The sequence below is a fragment of the Pantherophis guttatus genome, chromosome 1, assembly GCF_059756535.1.
Source record: "Pantherophis guttatus breed Tessera chromosome 1, ASM5975653v1, whole genome shotgun sequence".
Taxonomy (NCBI): Eukaryota; Metazoa; Chordata; class Lepidosauria; order Squamata; family Colubridae; genus Pantherophis; species Pantherophis guttatus.
In genome coordinates this window covers 252,113,220-252,134,761 of record NC_142063.1, presented here as the reverse complement: position 1 = coordinate 252,134,761, position 21,542 = coordinate 252,113,220, and the positions used below count along the sequence as shown (strand labels likewise).

General features: G+C 37.0%; 1 protein-coding gene across 1 annotated transcript in view; it reads left to right on the top strand.

Annotated features, from left to right (window-relative positions):
• Window positions 1-1,739: 1,739 nt before the first annotated feature.
• Window positions 1,740-21,542, top strand: part of TBC1D32 (TBC1 domain family member 32) — a 99,452-nt gene continuing 79,649 nt past the window's right edge. The window contains exons 1-10 of the mRNA XM_034418705.3: window positions 1,740-2,082; window positions 3,941-4,095; window positions 4,974-5,135; window positions 9,765-9,942; window positions 13,518-13,589; window positions 15,931-16,056; window positions 18,513-18,591; window positions 18,676-18,779; window positions 18,872-18,933; window positions 20,407-20,554. Coding sequence (XP_034274596.2) covers window positions 2,080-2,082; window positions 3,941-4,095; window positions 4,974-5,135; window positions 9,765-9,942; window positions 13,518-13,589; window positions 15,931-16,056; window positions 18,513-18,591; window positions 18,676-18,779; window positions 18,872-18,933; window positions 20,407-20,554 — 1,089 coding nt within the window. The 5' untranslated portion in view covers window positions 1,740-2,079. The remainder of the gene's footprint in view (window positions 2,083-3,940; window positions 4,096-4,973; window positions 5,136-9,764; window positions 9,943-13,517; window positions 13,590-15,930; window positions 16,057-18,512; window positions 18,592-18,675; window positions 18,780-18,871; window positions 18,934-20,406; window positions 20,555-21,542) is intronic.

The following is a 21,542-nucleotide window of genomic DNA, read 5'->3' as shown; positions in this document are numbered from 1 at the left end:
TTCCATTAGAGGGTCAATACACCCATGATCTCGGAGAGCAAAATGAATGTTGCCGATGGGTTCATAGCACATCAGTATGCTTAAGAGGGCACACTTTTCAAGCCCACCCTATCTATGTTTCCAGGTAAACTCTCATTGGGTCACTTAGTTAGGGTTAGGAGTCCATTAACCTGGAGAGCAAAATGAATGTCACCGACTGGTTCAAAGTGCTTTGGTAAGCTTATGAGGAGCTCACTTTTCAAGCCTGCCCTATCTATGTTTTCTGGTAAAATACATAGGAAAATCCCATTGGAGACAATCTCACATAGGGTTAGGGTTAGGCCTGCATAAAATGGGAGAGTAAAATGGACATAGCCAATGGGTTTGTAGTGCATTAGTATTAATTAATTAATTATTTATTTATTTATTTATTTATTTATTTATTTATTTATTTATTTATTTTTATTCAATTTGTATACCGCCCTTCCCCTAGTGTACTCAGGGCGGTGCACAGGCAGAACTAAAACACATACCAATACAAAATTTAAAATTATTAAAAGAATTACATAACTTTGGCCCAAATTTGCTTAGAACACTGATTTTTCGTGTCCACCCCATCTACATTTTCTGCTAAAATAATGAGAAATTACAATTATGCGGCAAATCCACATAGGGTAAACTCTCCATGAATTTGGAGAGTAAAATGGATGTTCCCAACATATTTATGGTGCACCATTATGCTTACGAGGTCACTGACATTTTGAGCATGGCCATCTACGTTTCCTGCGAACACATGCAAAAATCCTATTGGGGGCAAACCCACTTAAGAGTTAGGTTTATGTTTCCATGAACTTGGAGAGCAAAATGAATGTCACCAATAGATTCATAGTGCATCGGTATGCTTAGGTCTCTGGCTTTTTTGAGCCAGCCCTATCTACCTTCCTGGTAAAATACTTGAGAATCCCATTAGGGTGCAAATCCACTTAAAATTAGGGTTAGGTCTCTTATGAATTCAGAGAGTAAAATGGATGTTACAAAATGTAGTATTAAACTAAAACAATTTACAGCATAAGCAAAGCTGTATAAAAGGCTCTAAAAGAGCCTTGGTGGCGCAGCAGACTAAAGCACTGTTAAGTAACACCAGCTGCCTGCAATTACTGCAAGTTCAAATCTCACCAGGCTCAAGGTTGACTCAGCCTTCCATCCTTTCGAGGTAGGTAAAATGAGGACCCGGTTTGTGGGGGCAATAAACTGACTTTGTATAAAAAAAGAACACCGCTTAGGGGAGCCCCGAAAGCCCTACTAAGCAGGTATATACAAAAGTATGAAGGCTATTGCTTAATGCATTGTAAGCCGCCCTGAGTCTCCGGAAAAGGGTGGCATATAAATCGAACCAATAAATAAACAATAAATAAGCAAAAGAGCCCAGAATAAAAACAACCATTAAAACATTAATGGTTAGAAAACTTTATATGGAAGATAAAATCCAAGTTTTGTATACTTTCTGATCAGATCTAATTTATCACACCTGGATAAATTATTGCCTTCTACCCAGAGTTGAGTCTGGTAGCATACACACGTTTACAACATTATCAGTACGAGCATTTGGCTAAAGAGGGAGGGAAACGCAGAAACTTGCGCTTACCCTGCAGTAAATCCATCATATTTTCAGTAATCATATAATACGCAGGATTTTTGGGAGAGGGGAGAGAGGGGAGAGAAGAGAGCCTTATTATTGCACAAGAGTGCTCGCTACACTTAACACTAGCTGACTAAACACCCAAACCCTCAACTCGCGGTGTAACAGCATCCTTATATCCAGGTTTTATGGCCACTCCCCCACTCTGCTTGAGCCAATAGGAAACCAGAGGGGCGAGGCGTCTGTGCTTGCGACTCCGGCGCGGAAGCACTGCCCCCGTTTCTTCTTCCTGAGTGCTTCGCTTATTTTCTCATCCGTTTCTGTTGCCGCCGCCGTTGCCGCCATCGTCGGATCCGCCCAGCCTCAAATCCCGGGCATTTTCCTGGGATCTGGACTCTCGGCTGCTGGCTGGAGCGGTCCCGCTTTGAAAAAGAGCTTCTGCTTGGCAAAACACAGATTTAATGGTAATCATAATTCCCCATCCAACCCGCTGATAGGTTTATCCGTATTACGGAGATTTTCAGCATCGTTTGTCCTGTGTCCAGTGCTCCATAACCATCCACGCACTTGGGGTGCTTCCACATCCACGCATTTAAGAGAGCGGCAGATTCTGATGTGCCAGCGTTGTACCATCGCCGGGTTATTTGCCCCCTCCCTCCTTATCCCATCTCGCATTTCTTGCTTCGAATAAATCATTGTTCCAACGTTGTGTTAACTCCAAGCTCATCCCCTGAAATCAAGAGAATGTCAGCACACGATTTGATACTCCGTGCATGATTACGTACCCTTGGAAGGCAATCTTATTGGGCTCGATAGGACTTACTCCAAATTTAGCTTTGCCCCTTTTGTAAGAAAACGGGTACTTTATATAAAATTTGCTGGTTGTTGGCAGCAGGTGGCAGTGACTAGTCAAAGGTGGTTGCTTTGGGGAAAGCTAAATAGGATTAAGCTTGATTAAGACCCGGATGGGAAATCAACCCCCTAAGACTGAATGGTAATATCTCCAAAGAATGCAAAAGCAAATTACTTGTATATTGTTGCCACCAACACCCATCCCCATCCCACAACATGTATGTGTCACAGTAGTGATCAGGAAGCAAACTCAGGTTTTCGGAGAGTTTACTATTTTGGACTAAGTGGGTTTGCAAATGATGCCCGTTGCTGGTAATGGTTGTATGGCTTTACTCAAATAGGAATTTCATGCAATGTTTTTATTCTCTGTTAAGTGAATACTTTTTGTACTACATATGTCTTCAGGTCCTATAATTTCTGTCAATTGGGGCTGACTGTAAAAAGAGGTAACAGTTCCAAATGATGTTCCTATAAAGTTCCTCAGTCGTGTGTGTGTGTGTGTGTGTGTGTGTGTGTGTGTGTGTATATATATATATATATATATATATATATATATATATATATATGCTCATATACAATATACAAGATATACAGTACAACAAATCTTAAACAAAAATTGGTGCAGAGATAATCCATCCTTATGACTTCCTTTTTAATCTTTAGGATATTGTTTATACACAGTCTTTAATTATTTACTTCATTTTTATACCTAAAGGACTACAGATAATTTATAGCATAAGACGAAATATAACCACATGACAAACTGAAAGCCATATATCACTAGACTAGACTAGACTAGACTAGACTAGACTAGACTAGAATAGAATAGAAGAATAGAATAGAATAGAATAGAATAGAAGAATAGAATAGAATAGAATAGAATAGAATAGAATAGAATAGAATAGAATAGAATAGAATAGAATAACAGAGTTGGAAGGGACTTGGAGGTCTTCTAATCCAACCTCCTGCTTAGGCAGGAAACCGTATACCATTTCAGACAAATGGTTATCCAATCTCTTCTTAAAAACCTCCAGTGTTGGAGCATTTACAATTACTGGAGGCAAGTTGTTCCACTGATTAATTGTTCTGTCAGGAAATTTCTCCTTAAATGTAAATAGTATATTAAATGTACTATTATAACTCTTCAATATGTGTCAGACCTTCAACTATGGTCTGAAGCAATAAGCATTCTCTCCTGAAGAATCACATCTTTAACATTTTATTCGATACCAAGAGAGTGCTATCTATGGAATTCTTAGACAGGATGTTCCAGAGAATGGGGCCATAAATGAAAAACTGTAATTTCTAGTCTCTCTCATCTGACTCTTAAATAGCGGGTAGAATGTAGACTTTCAAGATCCCCACACAGGATTTACAGACCAACAGATAGACTCTGTTTACTTCATAGCTGGTTAATAAGATATTGCAGGGTAGATCACTCATATTGTGCTTCTGTGTTTCTTTCTGTAGATGTCTCATTTTTCTATTGAAGATGAAGCTCTCTTACAACCTATGCTCAGACAGTTATTGCAAAGTGTCAAAGAAAAAATCACAGGAGCACCATCCGTAGAATGTGCCGAAGAGATTCTACTCCATTTGGAAGAAACAGATGAGAACTTTCATAAGTAATTTGTTGACATGATTTTGTGACATTGTGATAATTTTAAAAGGGAAACTCTTCCTTCAGAACTCTTCCTTGGTGGTTAAGGTACCAAGCTAGAAACCAGGAGCCCAGGAATTCTAGACCTGCTTTAGGTACAAAGCCAGTTGGGTGACCTTGGGCTATTCATTCTCTCTCAGCTCTAGTAAGCAGGCAAGGGCAAACCACTTAAATTTTGCCAAGAAAATAGGACTGTATAATTCTTGTGAATAATGTTCCTAATAGATATTAATTGCAGTATTTCAAGCTTTGGAATATGGCATCCAATGGGTCCTTGTATTTACTTCTGTTATTCCAACCATCAGATTCCCTAATCTGGCAGCCTGGCGGGGGAGCGGGAGGGGAACTGGGCCACCCGAGCCTCAGGCTGGTATGCGTACATATGTGCATGTAGCGCTTGCATGACTGGCGGGTTGGTGTGCATGCATGCAACTCAACTTGTGCAAGCAGCAGGCCAGCAAGCATGTGTGCAACTGCCTGTCAGTCCACTGCTTGCAAAAGTTGAGCTGCGAATGCGCGCACACTCTGGCCAGCCACTCATGTGGCCCAAGTCCAAATAGGCCGTGGCCCGGTAGTGGATCACGGCCCAGAGATTGCTCTAAGCAATCATTTTCTTTAATTAGGGAAAAAGATATTCAGCATTTTCAGTAGATATACTGGTCTCAAATGCTATTTGGTATCTGAATTTAATGTTTCACTTCACTTCTGAAATTCTTCCAAAATGTCCATGTACTCTTTACCATAGTTAATGGAATATTCTTATAGTTGCTTGATGAAATATGTTTATTATTAAAAACAAATTGACATTAAATATAATGTTTTACATTTTAATTGTTATTACAGCTATGAATTTGTAAAGTATCTTAGAGAATATATAAGTAACATCTTGGGGTCCGTAATAGAAGAAGAAACTGAAAAATGTACCTCAGCCCAAAATCAGGGGGAAGGTTCGAATTATGACACTCTGGTACAGCATGTTACTAAAAAGACCCGGGAATCAAAGGAGTAAGTATATGTAGAAACATATCTAAAACTCAATTTCCAAAAGCAAATGCCTAATTATAGGTAGTCCTCAACTGACAATCACAATTGAGCACAAAATTTATGTTGCTAAGTGAGAAATTTGTCAAGTGAGTTTTGCCCCATTTTATGACTTTTCTTGCCACATTCGTTGAATGTGAATCAGTGCAGTTGTTAAATTAGTAACACAGTTGTTAAGAGAATCTGGTTTCCTCCTTGATTTTGTTTGTCAGAAGGTTGCAGAAGATGACCACATGACCCCAAATCCTAAATGTGAGTCAGTTGTCAAGCATCCAAATGTAAATCATGTGACCATGGGGATGCTACAATGGTCATATGTGAAAAATGGTCATAAGTCACTTTCAGTTGTTGTAACTTCAAGTGGTCACTAAGGGAACTGTTGTAAATCAAGGACTACCTGTAAATTATTCCTTTCTCCTTGTTTTTGAGTTAGTGTTACATTCCGTCTGGGTTTTTTTCCCCTGAATATTGTAACGACTCTGAAAAATTTCTTCTTGTTCACTTTGTTCCTTGTTTTATCAGATTATTGTTCATTTTACATAATTGAAGAAAGCTGCCTGTTTTCAAATAAATATGTAGCTCCTATTATATATATAATTTATATTTGCTGATAAAGAAATAAAGTGAGACTAGTATAGATCTATTTCAAGCTATTTAGCTCTCATCAGCTAGCCATACCCTTAACTTGGATTTGAACTTGGGCTGCCCCCATATTAGGCAATTGTATTAACCTCTGAGCCACAAGTTCTCCTCCCTTTATCATCTTGAGCCAGGGGAGAGATTAAGTGTTTTTCTATCGAAGCACCTGGTCTATCCCAATATGGGAGGGAGCACACTGCTTCCCTTTTGCCTTTCAGCTCCAATCCAGGAGCCCTCAAGCAATCGCATTCACGACAAACCATTTTATACCAAATTTATATTTGCTGATAAAGAAATAAATGGAGACTAGTATAGATCTATTTCAAGCTATTTAGCTCCTATCAGCTAGCCATACCCTTAACTTGGATTCGAACTTGGGCTGCCTGCATATTAGGCAGTTGTATTAACTGTTGAGCCACAAGTTCTCCCTTTATCAGCTTGAGCCAGGGGAGAGATTAAGTGTTTATCATGAATGTGACTGCTTGAGGGCTCCTGGATTGGAGCTGAAAGGCGAAAGGGAAGCAGTGTGCTCCCTCCCATATTGGGGTAGACTAGGTGCTTCGATAGAATATATATGTATGTATGTATGTATAAAATTCACACATACGTACATATGTATAATACTTTTGTGCTTTCAAAATAACATTCTTAATTTGTGAAGTTCAGACAGGTAGGAACTACTGAAAAGTGACGGGGCTCTGGCCTTTAAACTTGCCATTATGCAGTGCGATGCTTTTCTGCACTGAACAAAGGATTAGTATTGATTGCTAAAATGGCCCCATACCAGTTTACGATTCTATCCCTGTTTTCCTTTAAAGCAAATTCCGATATTCAGCTTTGCTGTTCTTTATTACATAAAATACCTTTAGGAAAAGCAGTGTGAGAAATATAGTCAACTTACGCTATACAAGATTCCTTCCAAACAGTAGTACAAAGGAAGGATGTGTTCTGAATATAATCTCCTCTGGGGTTGTTAAGCAAACATAAAAAAATGACTTTGAAAAATAACTGAGAAGGGAAAAAAACTAAAGCTCACTGAATACTAATTTTTCAATATTAAAGTTTTGCCTGCCTTAACAATTTGATAGTGCAGAATACCTTACTGTAAAGAAGTACAGTATAAAATTAGACTACAGGTAGTCCTCAATTTAGAACAGTTCATTTAGTGACAATTCAAAGTTACAATGGCACTGTAAAAAGTGATTTGTGACCGTTTTTCATACTTAGCCGTTGTAGCATCCCTATGGTCACACGATCAAAATTTGGATGCTTGGCAACTGGCTCTTATCTGTGATGTTTGCAGTGTCCTGGGATCATATGATCATCTGCGACTTTTTGATAAGCAAAGTGTCAGGGTTCCAAGTAATAATCCCATAGCAAGCAAAACTCCGAGGCAGGTGAATTCCTCATAGAATAGCTTTGTTGGAAATATCATATTGGCACAGATCTGGTGAAAACCAACTCTGAAGACTCCTGCGGTTTTCACCTAATTAAAAGTAAAAGGTTTTTCTCTTTCTCAAAACAATCAGTCACATGGTCCAATCACAGTGCAGTCTGGCAGCTGGGTAGCACCACTCCACCTTCCTCTGTGAGAATGTCCTTGGTTCCCAAGAGAAAGTATTTTGTTTTGGCTACAGAAACCCCTCTATCTCAAATCCCACCTCTGTATCCCTCAGCTCCAGTGTGTGACAACACTGAAGCAGTCAAAAAGGGCTTCAGTCAGGTCAGCTTCAGGGTTGACACAAAGTCAGTGGGGAAGCCAAATTCATTTAACAACCAAGTTATTAACTTAAGAACTGCAATGATTCACTTAACAACTGGTAAGCAAGGTTGCAAAAAGGAGCAAAATTCATTTAACAAATGTCTTGCTTAGCAGCAGAAATTTTGGGCTTAGTTGTGGTTATAAGTCAAGGACTATTTGTACTAAGTTAGATTTTCATGAGGATAATGTTAATAGATGTACTGTTGCTGTTTTTTGTTTTTTTTTTAACTTGGCAATACCGGACACACATTAGTACTTTTGCACCCATAGATAATCTTTCAATTAGAATTTAGATTTTATAGTTTTAGCAATGTATGGCAGCCATTTAAAAATTGGAACTGTATTAACAAACTGCCACATCTGATAACAGAAAGAAAACAAATATGCTTAATGAAATGTTCTTTTCTCAACATGCGAGGAAACATTTGTGTCAGACAAAATACAACGGGAAAGGTGTATTGTTTTTAGTAAAATCTCATATAAAACTGGCAGGCAGTAGTTCATATGATAGAAAGGCAGAAATACCAAGAGTGAAATGAACCTTGTGCAGGAACGTTCAGTGTCCCAACTCTAATGACGAGATCAATCTTACAAACGTTTTAATAGTTAATTGCAGTGATATGTGGATGGCCACGTTCTGTAAAAGGAAATTAGAAATGTCATTGTGAAAAACTCTGTTACTTAATCAGTACTTAATTACTTTTATAAATTAGCATGTGTGGCCTGCTGTATTTTTAATAAGCCATTTATTTACATTCAGGAATTGAGCCAGCTAGGCAAGGTTCTTTTTCTTTTTTCTTTTTCTTTTTTAATTGAAGAAGTCAGCCCTTAAAAAACATAAATATTGTTTATCTTCTAGTCATGCAGCATTCATACCTGTATGAGGGCCTGTAATTATACAATATCCAAAGCAAGCCCTAAAGCCTCTATAAATATATTTTTGCAATTTTTAATTCCTTCCTTCCTTCCTTCCTTCCTTCCTTTCTTCCTTCCTTCCTTCCTTCCTTCCCTCCCTCCCTCCCTCCCTCCCTCCCTCCCTCCCTCCCTCCTTATTCTGTGCTTGAAGATGATATACAATATCTCAAAACTTCTTTTCAATTCATCCTATTTCACAAGGGTCTGTGAAAATTTCTTATGTTTACATAATCTCATCAGAATTATGCATGTGTTGTGCATTCATACATTTCTCCTTGGTTTATTAACACAACATACCGTTCCAAGAGGTGGAAATGTTGTTTAGGAAAATGCATGAATAACAGCATTAGAATCTGCCAGAGCATAATAATACAGTTGTAATCACAAGCTGATATAAACAGTAATCCCAACCAAAACGCACAGATGATTACAAGTGCTGAATACATTCATCTAAGAATTACAAGAATTGCTGACTAAAAATAACCTTGATGTTTTTGTAATGTTTAGGTATCATGCCTATATTCTGCTAAATATTTGGGTATCTAAAACATTGGATGGTGGTGGTCTCCCAATACCGGTTTGAATTTTTGAATAAAGCAGATTACTTTTGTTTAGGAAATGTCGTATACCAGTAGTCCTTGACTTGCAACCCACAATTGAGCCCAAAATTTCTGTTGTTAAAATGAGACATTTGTTAAGTGAGTTTTGCCCCATTTTACAACCTTTCTTGACACAATTGAATCACTGCAGTTTTTAAGTGAATCTGGCTTCCCCATTGACTTAGCTTGTCTGAAGGTCGCAAAAGGGGATCCCATGACCTCAGGACACTGCAACGGTCATAAATAGGAGTCAGTTGCCAAGCGTCTGATTTTTGATCACATGGCCATGGGGATGCTGCAGCGGTCCTAAGTGTGAAAAACAGTTATAAGTCACCTTTTTCAGTTCTCTTGTAACTTTGAATAGACTCCAAATGAACTGTTGTAAGTCAAGGACTACCTGTAATATCCATCTTTATATTAACATGAGCTGGTCTAGTGGAAAATAATACTTTGAATTCAGAATGACTTAGGATGCAATTCTGAACTCATATATATGACAGTTAATCTTGTTGGATTCAGTTGGACTTGGTTCCGAATAGGTTTATGTGAGATGGCATGTTTACTTCTCATTGCATACTCCTCTTTAGACAGTGCTCCTTGGTTAGGAAGTTAGTTTGTACATGTTACAACACATGGGTTTTTAATAATTTGGTTTTTTAAATAACTCTCTAACTGAAGGTATAGAGAAATGATGCATTCGCTGAAGAATGTCATGATGGTCGTAGTTGAATCTCTAATTAACAAGTTTGAAGAAGATCAAATGCGCTACAAAGAGATGCAAAGAAAAGTGAAAACAGAACCACCCAACAGTTATTATGCAGATAACTGTTCTGATAGTGATTCTTCCTTTAACCAGGTATGCAATTATACAAAGGAATGGATGGGGAGAAAGAGAGAGAGGGAGGGAGGGAGGGAGGGAGGGAGGGAGGGAGGGAGGGAGACTGATCGACTGACTGACTGACTGACTGACAGACAGACTGTTTGGAGCTTTGCAACACTGTTGAAGATAATATTTTCACAAATTAGGTTTCCATCTCCTTTGTCATTTATTTAACCTTCTAGTTCTTCTGATCCCCTCCTTCTTATACTTCTTTTTCTTGTTGTATCCCAGATAACAAAAAGGAATCAAATGAAGCCTAGGCTTTGTTGTCATAGCCCAGTGATAAGGTTTTTCTCTCGACTCAGAGTTAGTGTTTTGAAGACCATAAAGGAGAAAAGGGGAATTCACCGTTCAGTTTCCAAAGTGCATTCCTTTTGAATATGGACAAAGCAGTTGGTTGTTTCTCTTTTTAGGTCATGGTTGTTTAAAGCTAGAAAATAATTATCCTGAAAAACCTGCTTTGGGTTGCAATTATATCCTTAACAGGAAAGGATTGGCAAAACGATGTGGTCTCACACTGAATACAAATATGCAACAAAATTTTTAACTTTCATCCTTAGCTCATTTGTATACCCCAGTGATTTATTTATTTTTATTTATTTATTTTATTTCCAATTTCTACACCGTCCTTCTCCCTGAGGACTCAGGGCGCTGTACAGCCAGAATTAAAAACATGCAATACAAATATTAAAAAACAATTAAAAATATATATATATTTGGCCCAAAAATTAAAATGATGTGATGGCGAATCTTCTCGGCACTGAGTGCCCAAACCAGAACATGTGTGCGCCGGATTGCCGGAAACCCAAAGACCAGCTAGCTGGTGTGCATGAACGCGCTGGCCACCTGGTTTTTGGGTTTCCGCTGGTCTTCGTGTTCGCCCAAGTGCTGGAAATGCGAAGACCAGGTGGCCAGTGCGCATGCTGGTCTTCAGGTTTCCAGCACCCCGGCACGTGCGAAGACCAGGTGGCTGACGCCCGTGCGAGCTCTGGAAACCCAAAGACCAGGTGGTGCACCGGCCAGCTGATCTTTGGGTTTCCGGTGCTCCGGCATGCGCAAAGACCAGCTGGCTCGCGCACATGCACGTGTCGGAAACCATAGCAGCTGGTGACAGTGCGCGTACCCACAGAGAGGGCTCTGTGTGCCACCTCTGTCACGCGTGCCATAGGTTCGCCATCACAGGTATACCCAATTAATAAACTGCATATATTTCAGACAATGAGAAAAATATCTGAATGCTTGTCAAAGGCTACGCACTAAAGAATCATGCTTTATCATCTCAATGAATGTCTTAAGTTATCGTTCATAACCAAAATTGCAGACTTTATTTCTAACATGTTCAGAAGCATCTATATTTCAAAAGAGAAAAACGGCTCAATTAATATATTTAGTTCCTATTCCTTGGATTGGTATGCTGTTTTTCATTGCCCTCCCAGGGAGAAAAAAAGATGGATTTAGAGAAGAAAGCATATGCCAAGGAATGAGGCAATGTGGAAATGACAGGGCTCTCTAACCAGTAAAGCTAAAAGTACATGCGCACATAATTAGTTTGAAAAATAGAAATGTTGACAGGAAAATGAAGAACAATAGGGCCTAATTGTTGAAATTATTGTGATTGATAGTAAGGAGAACAGAAAACAAGTCTCAGATAATTAAAAGAAATATCTTGAGCATAGGTTGTTTGTTAGATTCCAGCTGTTTATCATTTTAAAAATTGGCAAAAGCTTCACACTTCTTAGTCAAATTAGAGTACTGTATGTTCCCATTAAATCAAGACATGGTGTATCCGAATATTCTGAGACAAAAGTTGCTTGTGAAGACAGGAGCAAACCAAAGCATATACCTTGGAAAGAGATGTGGGGAACTAGAACAGAAAGAACAACGCTAGGAAAGAGTAGCACAGATCTTAATTACTAGGCATGATCACACTGGCCTCTGTAGAAAAGAAGATTATATCAGTATCGAGGTGGCACGTGGATTATCAAGGGGGGTACAGCTGATCTATCTTGGAGAAGAGAAAAGATTAGTTCTGAAACAATGCTTTCAGCTTGAGTTCTGTATTGGCCAATATATATAGATACAGTACGTGTCTGAATTAGCTAGCTCAGCGATTAGTGATCAGTGCATGTGTTCAGTTCTGTACTGAGTGTAGTTTCTTTTAATCCTATGGATGGATGAATGTACATGCTTTTCTTTATTAGTAAATAGATCTGTATTTCTATAAGTACTTATTTATATTGGATGAAAGTTATGCATATGCAGCCATGCCTACTGATTGTTGCTATCAGTGCCTCCTTTCATCCTTTGCCATTTTCAAAGATAAACTGGCATCTTGAGGCAGCGAGTCAAGATACTGTCAGGGGAAAATATGTGAGGTTAAGAGTGGATTGCTTCTCCTGATTACAGTATAAATAGAGGGTTTTTTACATTGTAAAATCAAAATGAGCAGAAATTGGGATGTGATGTGGAAGACTAGGGTGGTCTATGTATTTGTTACCATATCATATCAGGTTTTTTGCTCACATAAATTTATGTCAGCATGATAGAAGATTTTGCACCAAAGTTAGTGGAGAATAGGCATTTCTTTCTTTGTGGTTCTTAGTGTTTACTGCTGACAAAGGCAATGAGAGATTGTTTTCTCTAATTTACGCTGCTAGACTTAAAGTTGTATTTTCTTGAAACTGTTATGATAAAATCAATAAATAAAATCTATTCCATTTAAAGCAAAGTCTAGAGGCCTATTGATTTTTAGAGACGTGCGCTTTCTTTGGCGGAAGACAAAATACATGAGAGTGCCTTATAGAAACTCTGGGGCACACACAATATTCTCCCATTTAAAGATTTCTCACTAACTGCAGTGCTGAAGGGAATTAAATTGCATATCTTCACTATAATGTAATGTAGGAGAGGAACCAAAATATCCATAGCTTTTTCCGCCATCCACTGCAGTGGCATAAACAGTTCACAGGATAGGACGGGAAAAATTGACAACTGGGAGAGAGAATGGAAAGGAGTGAGTAAGGAAGATAGGTAGGTAGGTAGGTAGGTAGGTAGGTAGGTAGGTAGGTAGGTAGATAGATAGATAGATAGATAGATAGATAGATAGATAGATAGATAGAAAGAAGGTGTGGTCCAAAGACCAGCAGAACGAAGGAGAAAGGCCTACAAACATTGGAAGTGTCAATTCTTTTAAAATATGGCTGCAGCTAGCTCGTCAGCTCTCTAACATATGGGTGATGGGTTTACATTATATTGATAGGAGTGTGCATAAACTGAATTCATCCTGGAAGAAAAGGTAGCAGTTTATGACAAAGATCCATCCGTAGATGTGGAAGTTCAGTTATTGACTTTGGGCCAATCACTTATCTAACCTACTTCTTCATGGGGTTCTTATGGAGGCAGAGGGTGCTTTAAAGCATTATATCATTTTTTTAAAAAGATTTAATAATTAAAATGTGCTCTTTCTTTTTTTCAATAGCAATCTAAAATCCTGTAAAGTCAATTTCAGTTAGTTGGGTTTGGTTAGTGAGCATTTTTACAATGTATTGCAGAGTTACACGTTTATGAATCAAGAACAATTACAGCTGCTTGTAGAAAGACTTGATCCAACACAACCTAAGGAGGTAAGTTTTTTTAAAAAAAATTGCTTGGGAAAACAAAATTCTCTTGTACATGCATGGACAAATTAAGTTTGGTTTTGTCACGTGTTAAGCTCATATTTGGTGAACTGCTTCTCAGTCCAGTATAGCAGTTTCATTTTTGTAATCTAAAAAAATATAAAACTCAAGGAAAAGCATAGGGTAGGGTAAAAGGGGTGGAGATGTGATAAATGGGGTGAGGATACTTGGCAGATGGATGGAAATATATGTCTTCTGATCTAATGGGACACAATCTGGTTTCCACTGGATTAACTATTCCTCTTTTCAATCTTATACTTTAAGCATAGTCTATTTCTACTCCTTTCCCTGAGATGGTTCTTCATAAGTCTCACTAGCATCAACTGCTTTGATAAAAGTTATTCAGCAGAGGTGGGAATGTAATATAGCAAAACTATGTGCATATATCTAAGACTAAAAACAGTTCTGTAATCCAAACCCCCCCCCCCCCCAATCAGATAGCATTGGTTTTAGTTTGCTAAGAACAACTCTTTCTCCAATTCCATTTAATGAAATAAACATTGTAGTTGCCCAGTTTGGAAACAGAACTGCAGATGTTAAAAACAGATACAGAAGACAAAGAGTGACTAAAGTACATGATAGTATCTCTTTTGTGAAAGTGTGCTTTTTTGGTTTGAAATGTTTATATCAGGACCTTTCTTACAGCCTGAATCTCATTTGTTAAGCATTTATGTACTAATATACGGGAGACTGTAAAATTTCACCTTTTTCCATTTTAAACAGGTACGTGATTTATTTCATTGGCTGCTGCACTCTACAAAAGTTTTATTAGAACTTACGTGCATAATTTTATTTTCCCAGCAGAACAATGGTTGGCATTGCATTCTTAGATTGAATTGAAATTGCAATATTGAATCTTCCCAATGTTGGGTAGAGAATGGGAAAGGATAGTCCAGGTAGCTTTCTAACAAAAGCATGGCTAAGGGAATGGTCTGACATTGACTTCTAGGATGCTTTTTGACTTCCCATTCTAGCCTACAATCTTGGGATCTTCCAGGGTCTAAAGCTTGATTAGTGTTATATATAATATGTAGATTAGACTAGACTAGACTAGACTATTCCTTATTGGCCAAGTGTGATTGGACACACAAGGAATTTGTCTCCAATGCATAACCTCTCTGTACATACAAGCAACAGAGTAATATAATCACAAAATACCAATAGGAGAAGGTAATAGGAAAAATGAGAAGGATAATAATAATACAGCCCTACTACATGGGTTTTCTTTAAGCATAACACAGTGCTGTGGGGGAAATTAGGTGTTGCAGAGTGATTGCATAAGGGGCAAAAAACCAGTGTGTCTAGTTGTATTGGCATGCAATTCCTTGTAGTGGCATCCCGAGGGGAGGAGTTGAAACAATTTATGGCCAGATTGTGAGAGGTCTATAGATATTTTCTCAGCCCTCTTTCTGAACAATGCAGTATACAGGTCCTCAATGAAAGGCAGGCTGGATGCAATCAATTTTTTCTGCAGTCCTAACTATCTTCTTCTACTACTACTACTACTACTACTACTACTACTACTACTACTACTATTATTATTATTATTATTATTATTATTATTATTATTATTAATTGGTTAATCTTTAGTGAGATTCACAGCCTTTGAGGCTGGTGGTTGTTATTATTATTATTATTATTATTATTATTATTATTATTATTATTATTTCAATTTATATGCCGCCTTTCTCCGAAGACTCAGGGCGGCTTACAATGCATTTAAAAAACCATTATAAAAACATTTAAAAATTAAAACATTAAAACCCATTCACACCATTCACGGCCGGATCACACAAGATCCCAACAACGAGATCAACGGCCCCAGGCCTGCCGGAAAAGCCAGGTCTTCACCACTTTTTAGAAGGCCAATAGGGTGGGGGTGGTCCGGACCTCAGGAGGTAACTGGTTCTAGAGAGCTGGGGCAGCCACAGAAAAGGCCCCTCCCTCGCGGGCCCGCCAGCCGGCATTGTTTAGCTGACGGGACCCGGAGGAGACCAACTCTGTGTGATCTTATTGAAGTCTGTACCTGTCCCGTTTAGTTACTATGCCAAACTGGACTGTTTCTGAGCTTGATTAGCTTTATGAAACTAAAAAGTAAAAAAATTATAGCAGACATTAGAGGAGTATAAAAGAAAAAGGTAAAGAAATAAAGATGTTTTACCATCATTTTTAATGATTAGGGGGATGATGGAGAATTAGATTTTTGACACAGTCTTTATTGTAGGTTTATATTTTAATTTTATTCTAATAATGCAGTTTTCTTACTCTGTTTTCCTTGATTTTTTAGGTCCGCCAAGAAGCCATTCAAACCTTGTGTTCTGCACCCCCATCTGATATTTTAAATTGTGAAAGTTGGAGTACCTTACGTAAACATCTTGCAACAGCACTCTCGGATCCTGATTCCAGTTTCAGTGTAAAGATACTAATAGCTTTTTATTCTTAACCAATATTTCAATTGTTTGTAATTTATAAATTCCAAACATTTTTACCATCTGCTTAAGAAATTGGTAATTCAAAGTGATTCTCACTATTTGGTTAAAGAAGCAGACATATTGTTATTACTTTTTCAGGCATTATTCAAAAAACATTAGTTTCCTGAATAATGCCTTAATATATAATGCCCGAATAACTCCTGAATAAATAAAGCCAGAAGAATGTTATTAATATATGATAATATTATAGAATTTTCTTTGAATTAGAGAAGTGCAACATGCCAGAGCTCCAGAAATATTAGATGCAAAATTATTAATCTGTTAGTAATATGAAATAGATAATGCTTTCTGTATACATAAACTTGAATATAGTTCTAATTAATTCATTGTAGTTGATACATTTGCACAGTAATTTTCATATCTGTCATTTTCACCAACCATTGGACAGTATTTAATTTATTTTTTAAAAAATATACTTTATTTAGGTTTTAATAAAGATAAATACTATCAGAAACTAAAATTTAGAAGAAAGGAAAGAAAAAAAAGATTATCCAAAGTGCTAAAAAAAGAAGAAGGAAAGATTATGTTATTGTTAATTACAGCATGGCTTTAATTTTTCCTATAATCTTATTTTTTCTTATGATAAAAACCATATATCATAATTTCATTTTTTTTCTATTTCATGCAAAAAGTCTATTCCAGTCAGCAATAAATTTAGATAATATGAACTCTCTGTTCCAAGTTCTGTCATTTTCACCAACCATTCTCCATTGTAGGAAATTTGGAGTCTTTCCACCTATGTGCATGAATAATCTTGCTACAGGTATCCTGTATAAAAACAGCATTCCATGATTTTTTTTCCAACTATCTTTTCTGAAAATATGTTTATGTTTCCCCGAAAATAAAACATCCAGTGATAATAAGCCCAATCGGGCTTTTGAGCACATGTGCTTAAATAAGCCCTCCCCTGAAAATAAGCCCTCCCCAAAAATATTTAAACATAGGCGCAGCCGGTCCCCGCCATTTCCTCTGGTTAGAGTTAGGGAGACAGAGCTGGAAATCTGGTAAAACGGCAAGAGGAGCCCCGTGTTGTTCCATGCGCCCCAAAATAATAAGACCTCCCCGAAAATAAGGCCAAGTGCTTATTTTGAGATTCAAAAAAATATAAGACAGGGTCTTATTTTTGGGGAAACATGGTATCAATCAGGCCTAAAAGAAAAGCCTCTGGTTTTAATTAATTATTCATTTTTAAAATCTTCTGAATTAGTGTATGTATTTGAATCCAAAGTTTTCTGGCTTTGTTGAAGATCCACCGAGCATGTTAAAATGCCCCTGTTTGTTGTTTATACTTCCAACATAAATTTGATGTTGTATCTTCATATTTTGTTGTCATCTTTGTCTTCTGTTTGTTAATCTTAAAACTTGCTAATGCACCAAATCCTTTAGCTTTCCCATTAGTGTTTCAATTCCCTTGAAAGGATCTTCCAAAAGCAGCTGCACCTGCAAAAGCTCTTAATTTTTTTAAAATTTTTACTCCCGCAATCCTCTCATCTTATCTTATGTCTCTACTCAGAATTTCAAGAAGCAAAATAAACAGAAGAGAAGACTGGGGGAAACTTGGTCTTGTTCCTTTTTGTATCTCACATAATATTTGTTAGATCTCACAATTTCTGTTTTCTGTGAAATATACAGTAAATCGATTTTACCCATTTTATAAAATTCTGTCCAAAATTCCCAAAACGTTAAATAGAAAAGTCCAATTCAAACTGTCAAAGCATTCCCTGCATCTAAAAAATAAAATAAAATAATGTGGCTTGTTTTTCATCACGTTGTTCCAAGTATTCTAGAATGTCTAATTTTGCCATTGTCTTTAAAATGGTAAAAATCTGGTAAAAATCAGCATTGCTCTTTGGGAATAATTTTTTGCAAAATTAGCAAGAATAATGTAAGGGATAAGAGGTTGAATTATAGGATTGGGAGGCACAGATTTTAATACATCAGTTAGCGAAGCGAACTGGATGACTTTGAATTAAAATCTCTGTCAGCTCATTCTAGCTTGGAGGGGTTTTGCTTCTGAAGGAAAAGAGCACAATCAATCCTAGTAATAATAAAGACAATAATAGAATCCTTGAATTTCTTGAAGGAGAGTCCAGACATAAATGAGAAAAAATAAGTAGAAGAAACCAATATATATTGTGGTACATGTTTGGTTCGGATTATATGAACCTAGTAATGCAGCTGAGTTGTGGGACCAAGAAAAGGCAAACAACTAAATGTGCATCACAACTGTTACATACTTGTTTGTAGTGTCATGACGCATGTACAAAATGGTGGAGCTTGACTTTGATACTACATCTCAGATGTCATCATTTTGAAATCATCAGTGTTAGCTGATGTCCATGCCTAGTAACTTGGCTTTAATTCATTTTTTTTACAGGATAAAGTCTTGAAATTTTATGCCAAGACATTTTCCTCCTCTCCACTAAATATGACAAGAGAACTCTATACAAGCTTAGGTGAGCACAAGTTACTTTTTTTCAAATGACCACAATTTTCACTGAGTCTCTTAAATTAATTGGCAATTATTTTTCTCTTTACAGCAAAGTATTTAGAGGCATATTTTCTTGCTGAAGATAATTACATTCCTAGTGTAACAATGGGTATTGACATAAGTAACCCAGACATAATACGTTTACTTAAAAAGGTACAATATACTTATTTCCCAATGTTATTTAGTTATTTAAGATGTTTTTGATCAAGGGTTTTAAAATAGAACAATTATCCTTTTATTCATAGATGCGACTCCTGAATGAGTACCAGAGAGAAGTCTCTTCTTTTTGGATACGTCATCCAGAAAAGTATATATATATATTTTAAAAATGTGGTTGTGTTTGTTTTCATTTGTGTTATCAGTTTCCTTATGTTGATTGATAGGGATGAAAAAGTTTGCTTAGGTTATCCATATGCTTTGCCTTTGTCTCAATATAACTGAAAAACCTTTGTACCTGAAGTTGCAAAAAATTGTCATAGGTTTATATAAAGCATGATCGTATGTAAGGAGAATAAGAGCCCTGATTTTTTTTCCTGCCTCCCCCAATTTTTATCCTTCGTATTATTTGTCTACTTGCAACTGGTTTCACATGCTATATTTGAAGTTTTGGGCGGCAGTCTTATATTTGTTACTTAGGAATGTATCCCATTGAAATTTTATGTGACTATTTTAATCTCATAAGATTGTGGAATTAGAATCAAAACTACTTTTCCTTTTGATTTGACTTGGTTTGTTTCAGTTTGAACAATGACATTCTGTTTAATTTACCGTATTTTTCGGAGTGTAAGATGCACCTTTTCCCCCCAAAAAAGAGGGTGAAAATCTGGGTGCGTCTTATACTCGGAATGTAGCCCTGCCCGGCTTCTCAAACAGAGGTTTCAGAGGCTGAAAAAAGCATCAGAAATGAAACTTCAGAAAAGAAACACCCAAACAGAGCTTCAGAAAAAAAGCCTCCAAACAGAGCTTCAGAGGCTTTTTATCTGAAACTTTGTTTCGGAGTCTTTCAGAGGAAAAAAAGAAAGTTTTTTCTGAAACAGAGTTTCAGAAGTTTCAGAGGCAGAAAAAAAAAGCAAAAAAAAAGCAAGGCACAGAGCTCACAACCAAGGAAAGTAAAGGTTCTAATCAAACTATGTTAACAAATCTGGAAAATGACACAATAACCAACAGATTGGAAGAGGTTAATCTACATATCAATACCAAAGAAAGGAGATTGAACAGAGTATAGATAGTCTTTCAGAATAAAAGCCTCTGAAAGAAGTTTCAGAAAAAAAAGCCTCTGAAAGAAGCTTCAGAAAAAAAGCCTTTTTTTCTGAAGCTCTGTTTTGGAGGTTTTCAGAGGCAGAAAAAAAACCAAGGCACAGAACTCATAACCAATGAACCTGTTACTAAAATTCACCTCTGTGAACAGCTGATTGGGGGTATTCCAGAAGGCCGATCCACCTGCCAATCAGCTTTTTTCTTATTTTCCTCCCCAAAAACTAAGGTGCGTCTTATACTCGGTGCGTCTTATACTCTGAAAAATACGGTAAATTATTTTTCCAGCCTAACTTCATAATATAAGCACTCTTTCCCAGCAAACCTCACAATATTCCAGTTTTTTATAAAGCAGTCTAAATTTTTTAATTCTCATTTGGTGGCTGGTCCAAGGTGCAATGAGACAATTTGTAGAATTTTATATAATATTTTACCAGAAAGCTTAGGCACAAGTAACATGTAGCACCCATACCAACATTGTGATATTTATGAAGCTCTTCCCTCCCCCCCCTCCCAATTTATTTAGGTACATGGAAGAAATAATGGAGAGTACTTTATCCCTTCTGGCTGTAAGGCATAATAATTTAAGTCAGATGGCTTCTTCCGAATTTTGGGATCCAGTATACTTTTTGGCTTTGGTTGATCTCAAAGCTGTGTGGTTTAAAAAATGGATGGTAAGGAAATGTGTACTTTTTTGATAGTCAGTCTTATTTTGTTACATTTTCAAGGTTCTTACTTTGGTGCAAGTGGACCGAGCAAAAGTGTATCTCTACAAAAAGTATTGATGAGATATCCATCATCTTACCAGCTTCAGTATTTTTCCCTGCTAATGGTGGGACACCAATTTCCAAGGAATGTTAATATTTAACTGAATTGATTCTTCCTTCCATCTACATAATATTGTAGGCTTGTGAATCTAAAGTTTTCAGACAGTCATTTGCAGTGATCTGTTAGTATTTTTTTTTGCCCAAGAGGCTACTTTAAGGATTGATTTTTCTTGGTTGTCCAGGTCCTGTCTTTACTTCAACAATTCCATATAACTTCCATTTCTTAACATAGACAAATCACCAAACCCAAATGGCATCTATCCCAAGCTGAGATTGTAGAACTTCTGTAATTAAAATATATAACCCATCTCTATACTCAGTTTGAAGACTACAAGGTGGCCAACATAATTTTTAAGAAGACTTCATATGGAGATCCAGGAAATTAGAGGCATGTCAGTTTAACTTCTGTTCCAGGGGAAATAGTAGAAACTGCTATTAAAGATAAAATTACCCAACATTTAGAGACACAGTCCTTGCTCAAGAATTCCCAACATGATTTTATTAAGGGAAGATCCTGCCTAACTAGACTTCTACAGCTCTTTGAGGATATTAATAAACATGCAAGCCAGTAGACATTATCTACTTAGATTTTCAAAAAGCCTTCGATGAAATCATTTATTTATTATATTATTATTCATTATATTTTATCATTTATTGATAAAATCAAAGACTTCTCAGTAAATTAAATATCCATGGGATAAAAAAAGACAACAGAAAACAAAGAGTAGGAGTAGACATTTCTCACAATTGAAAGATGTAACTAGTGGGGTTCCCCAGAGTTCTATCCTAGGATATGAATGTATGTATGTATATGTATGTATGTATGCATGTATGC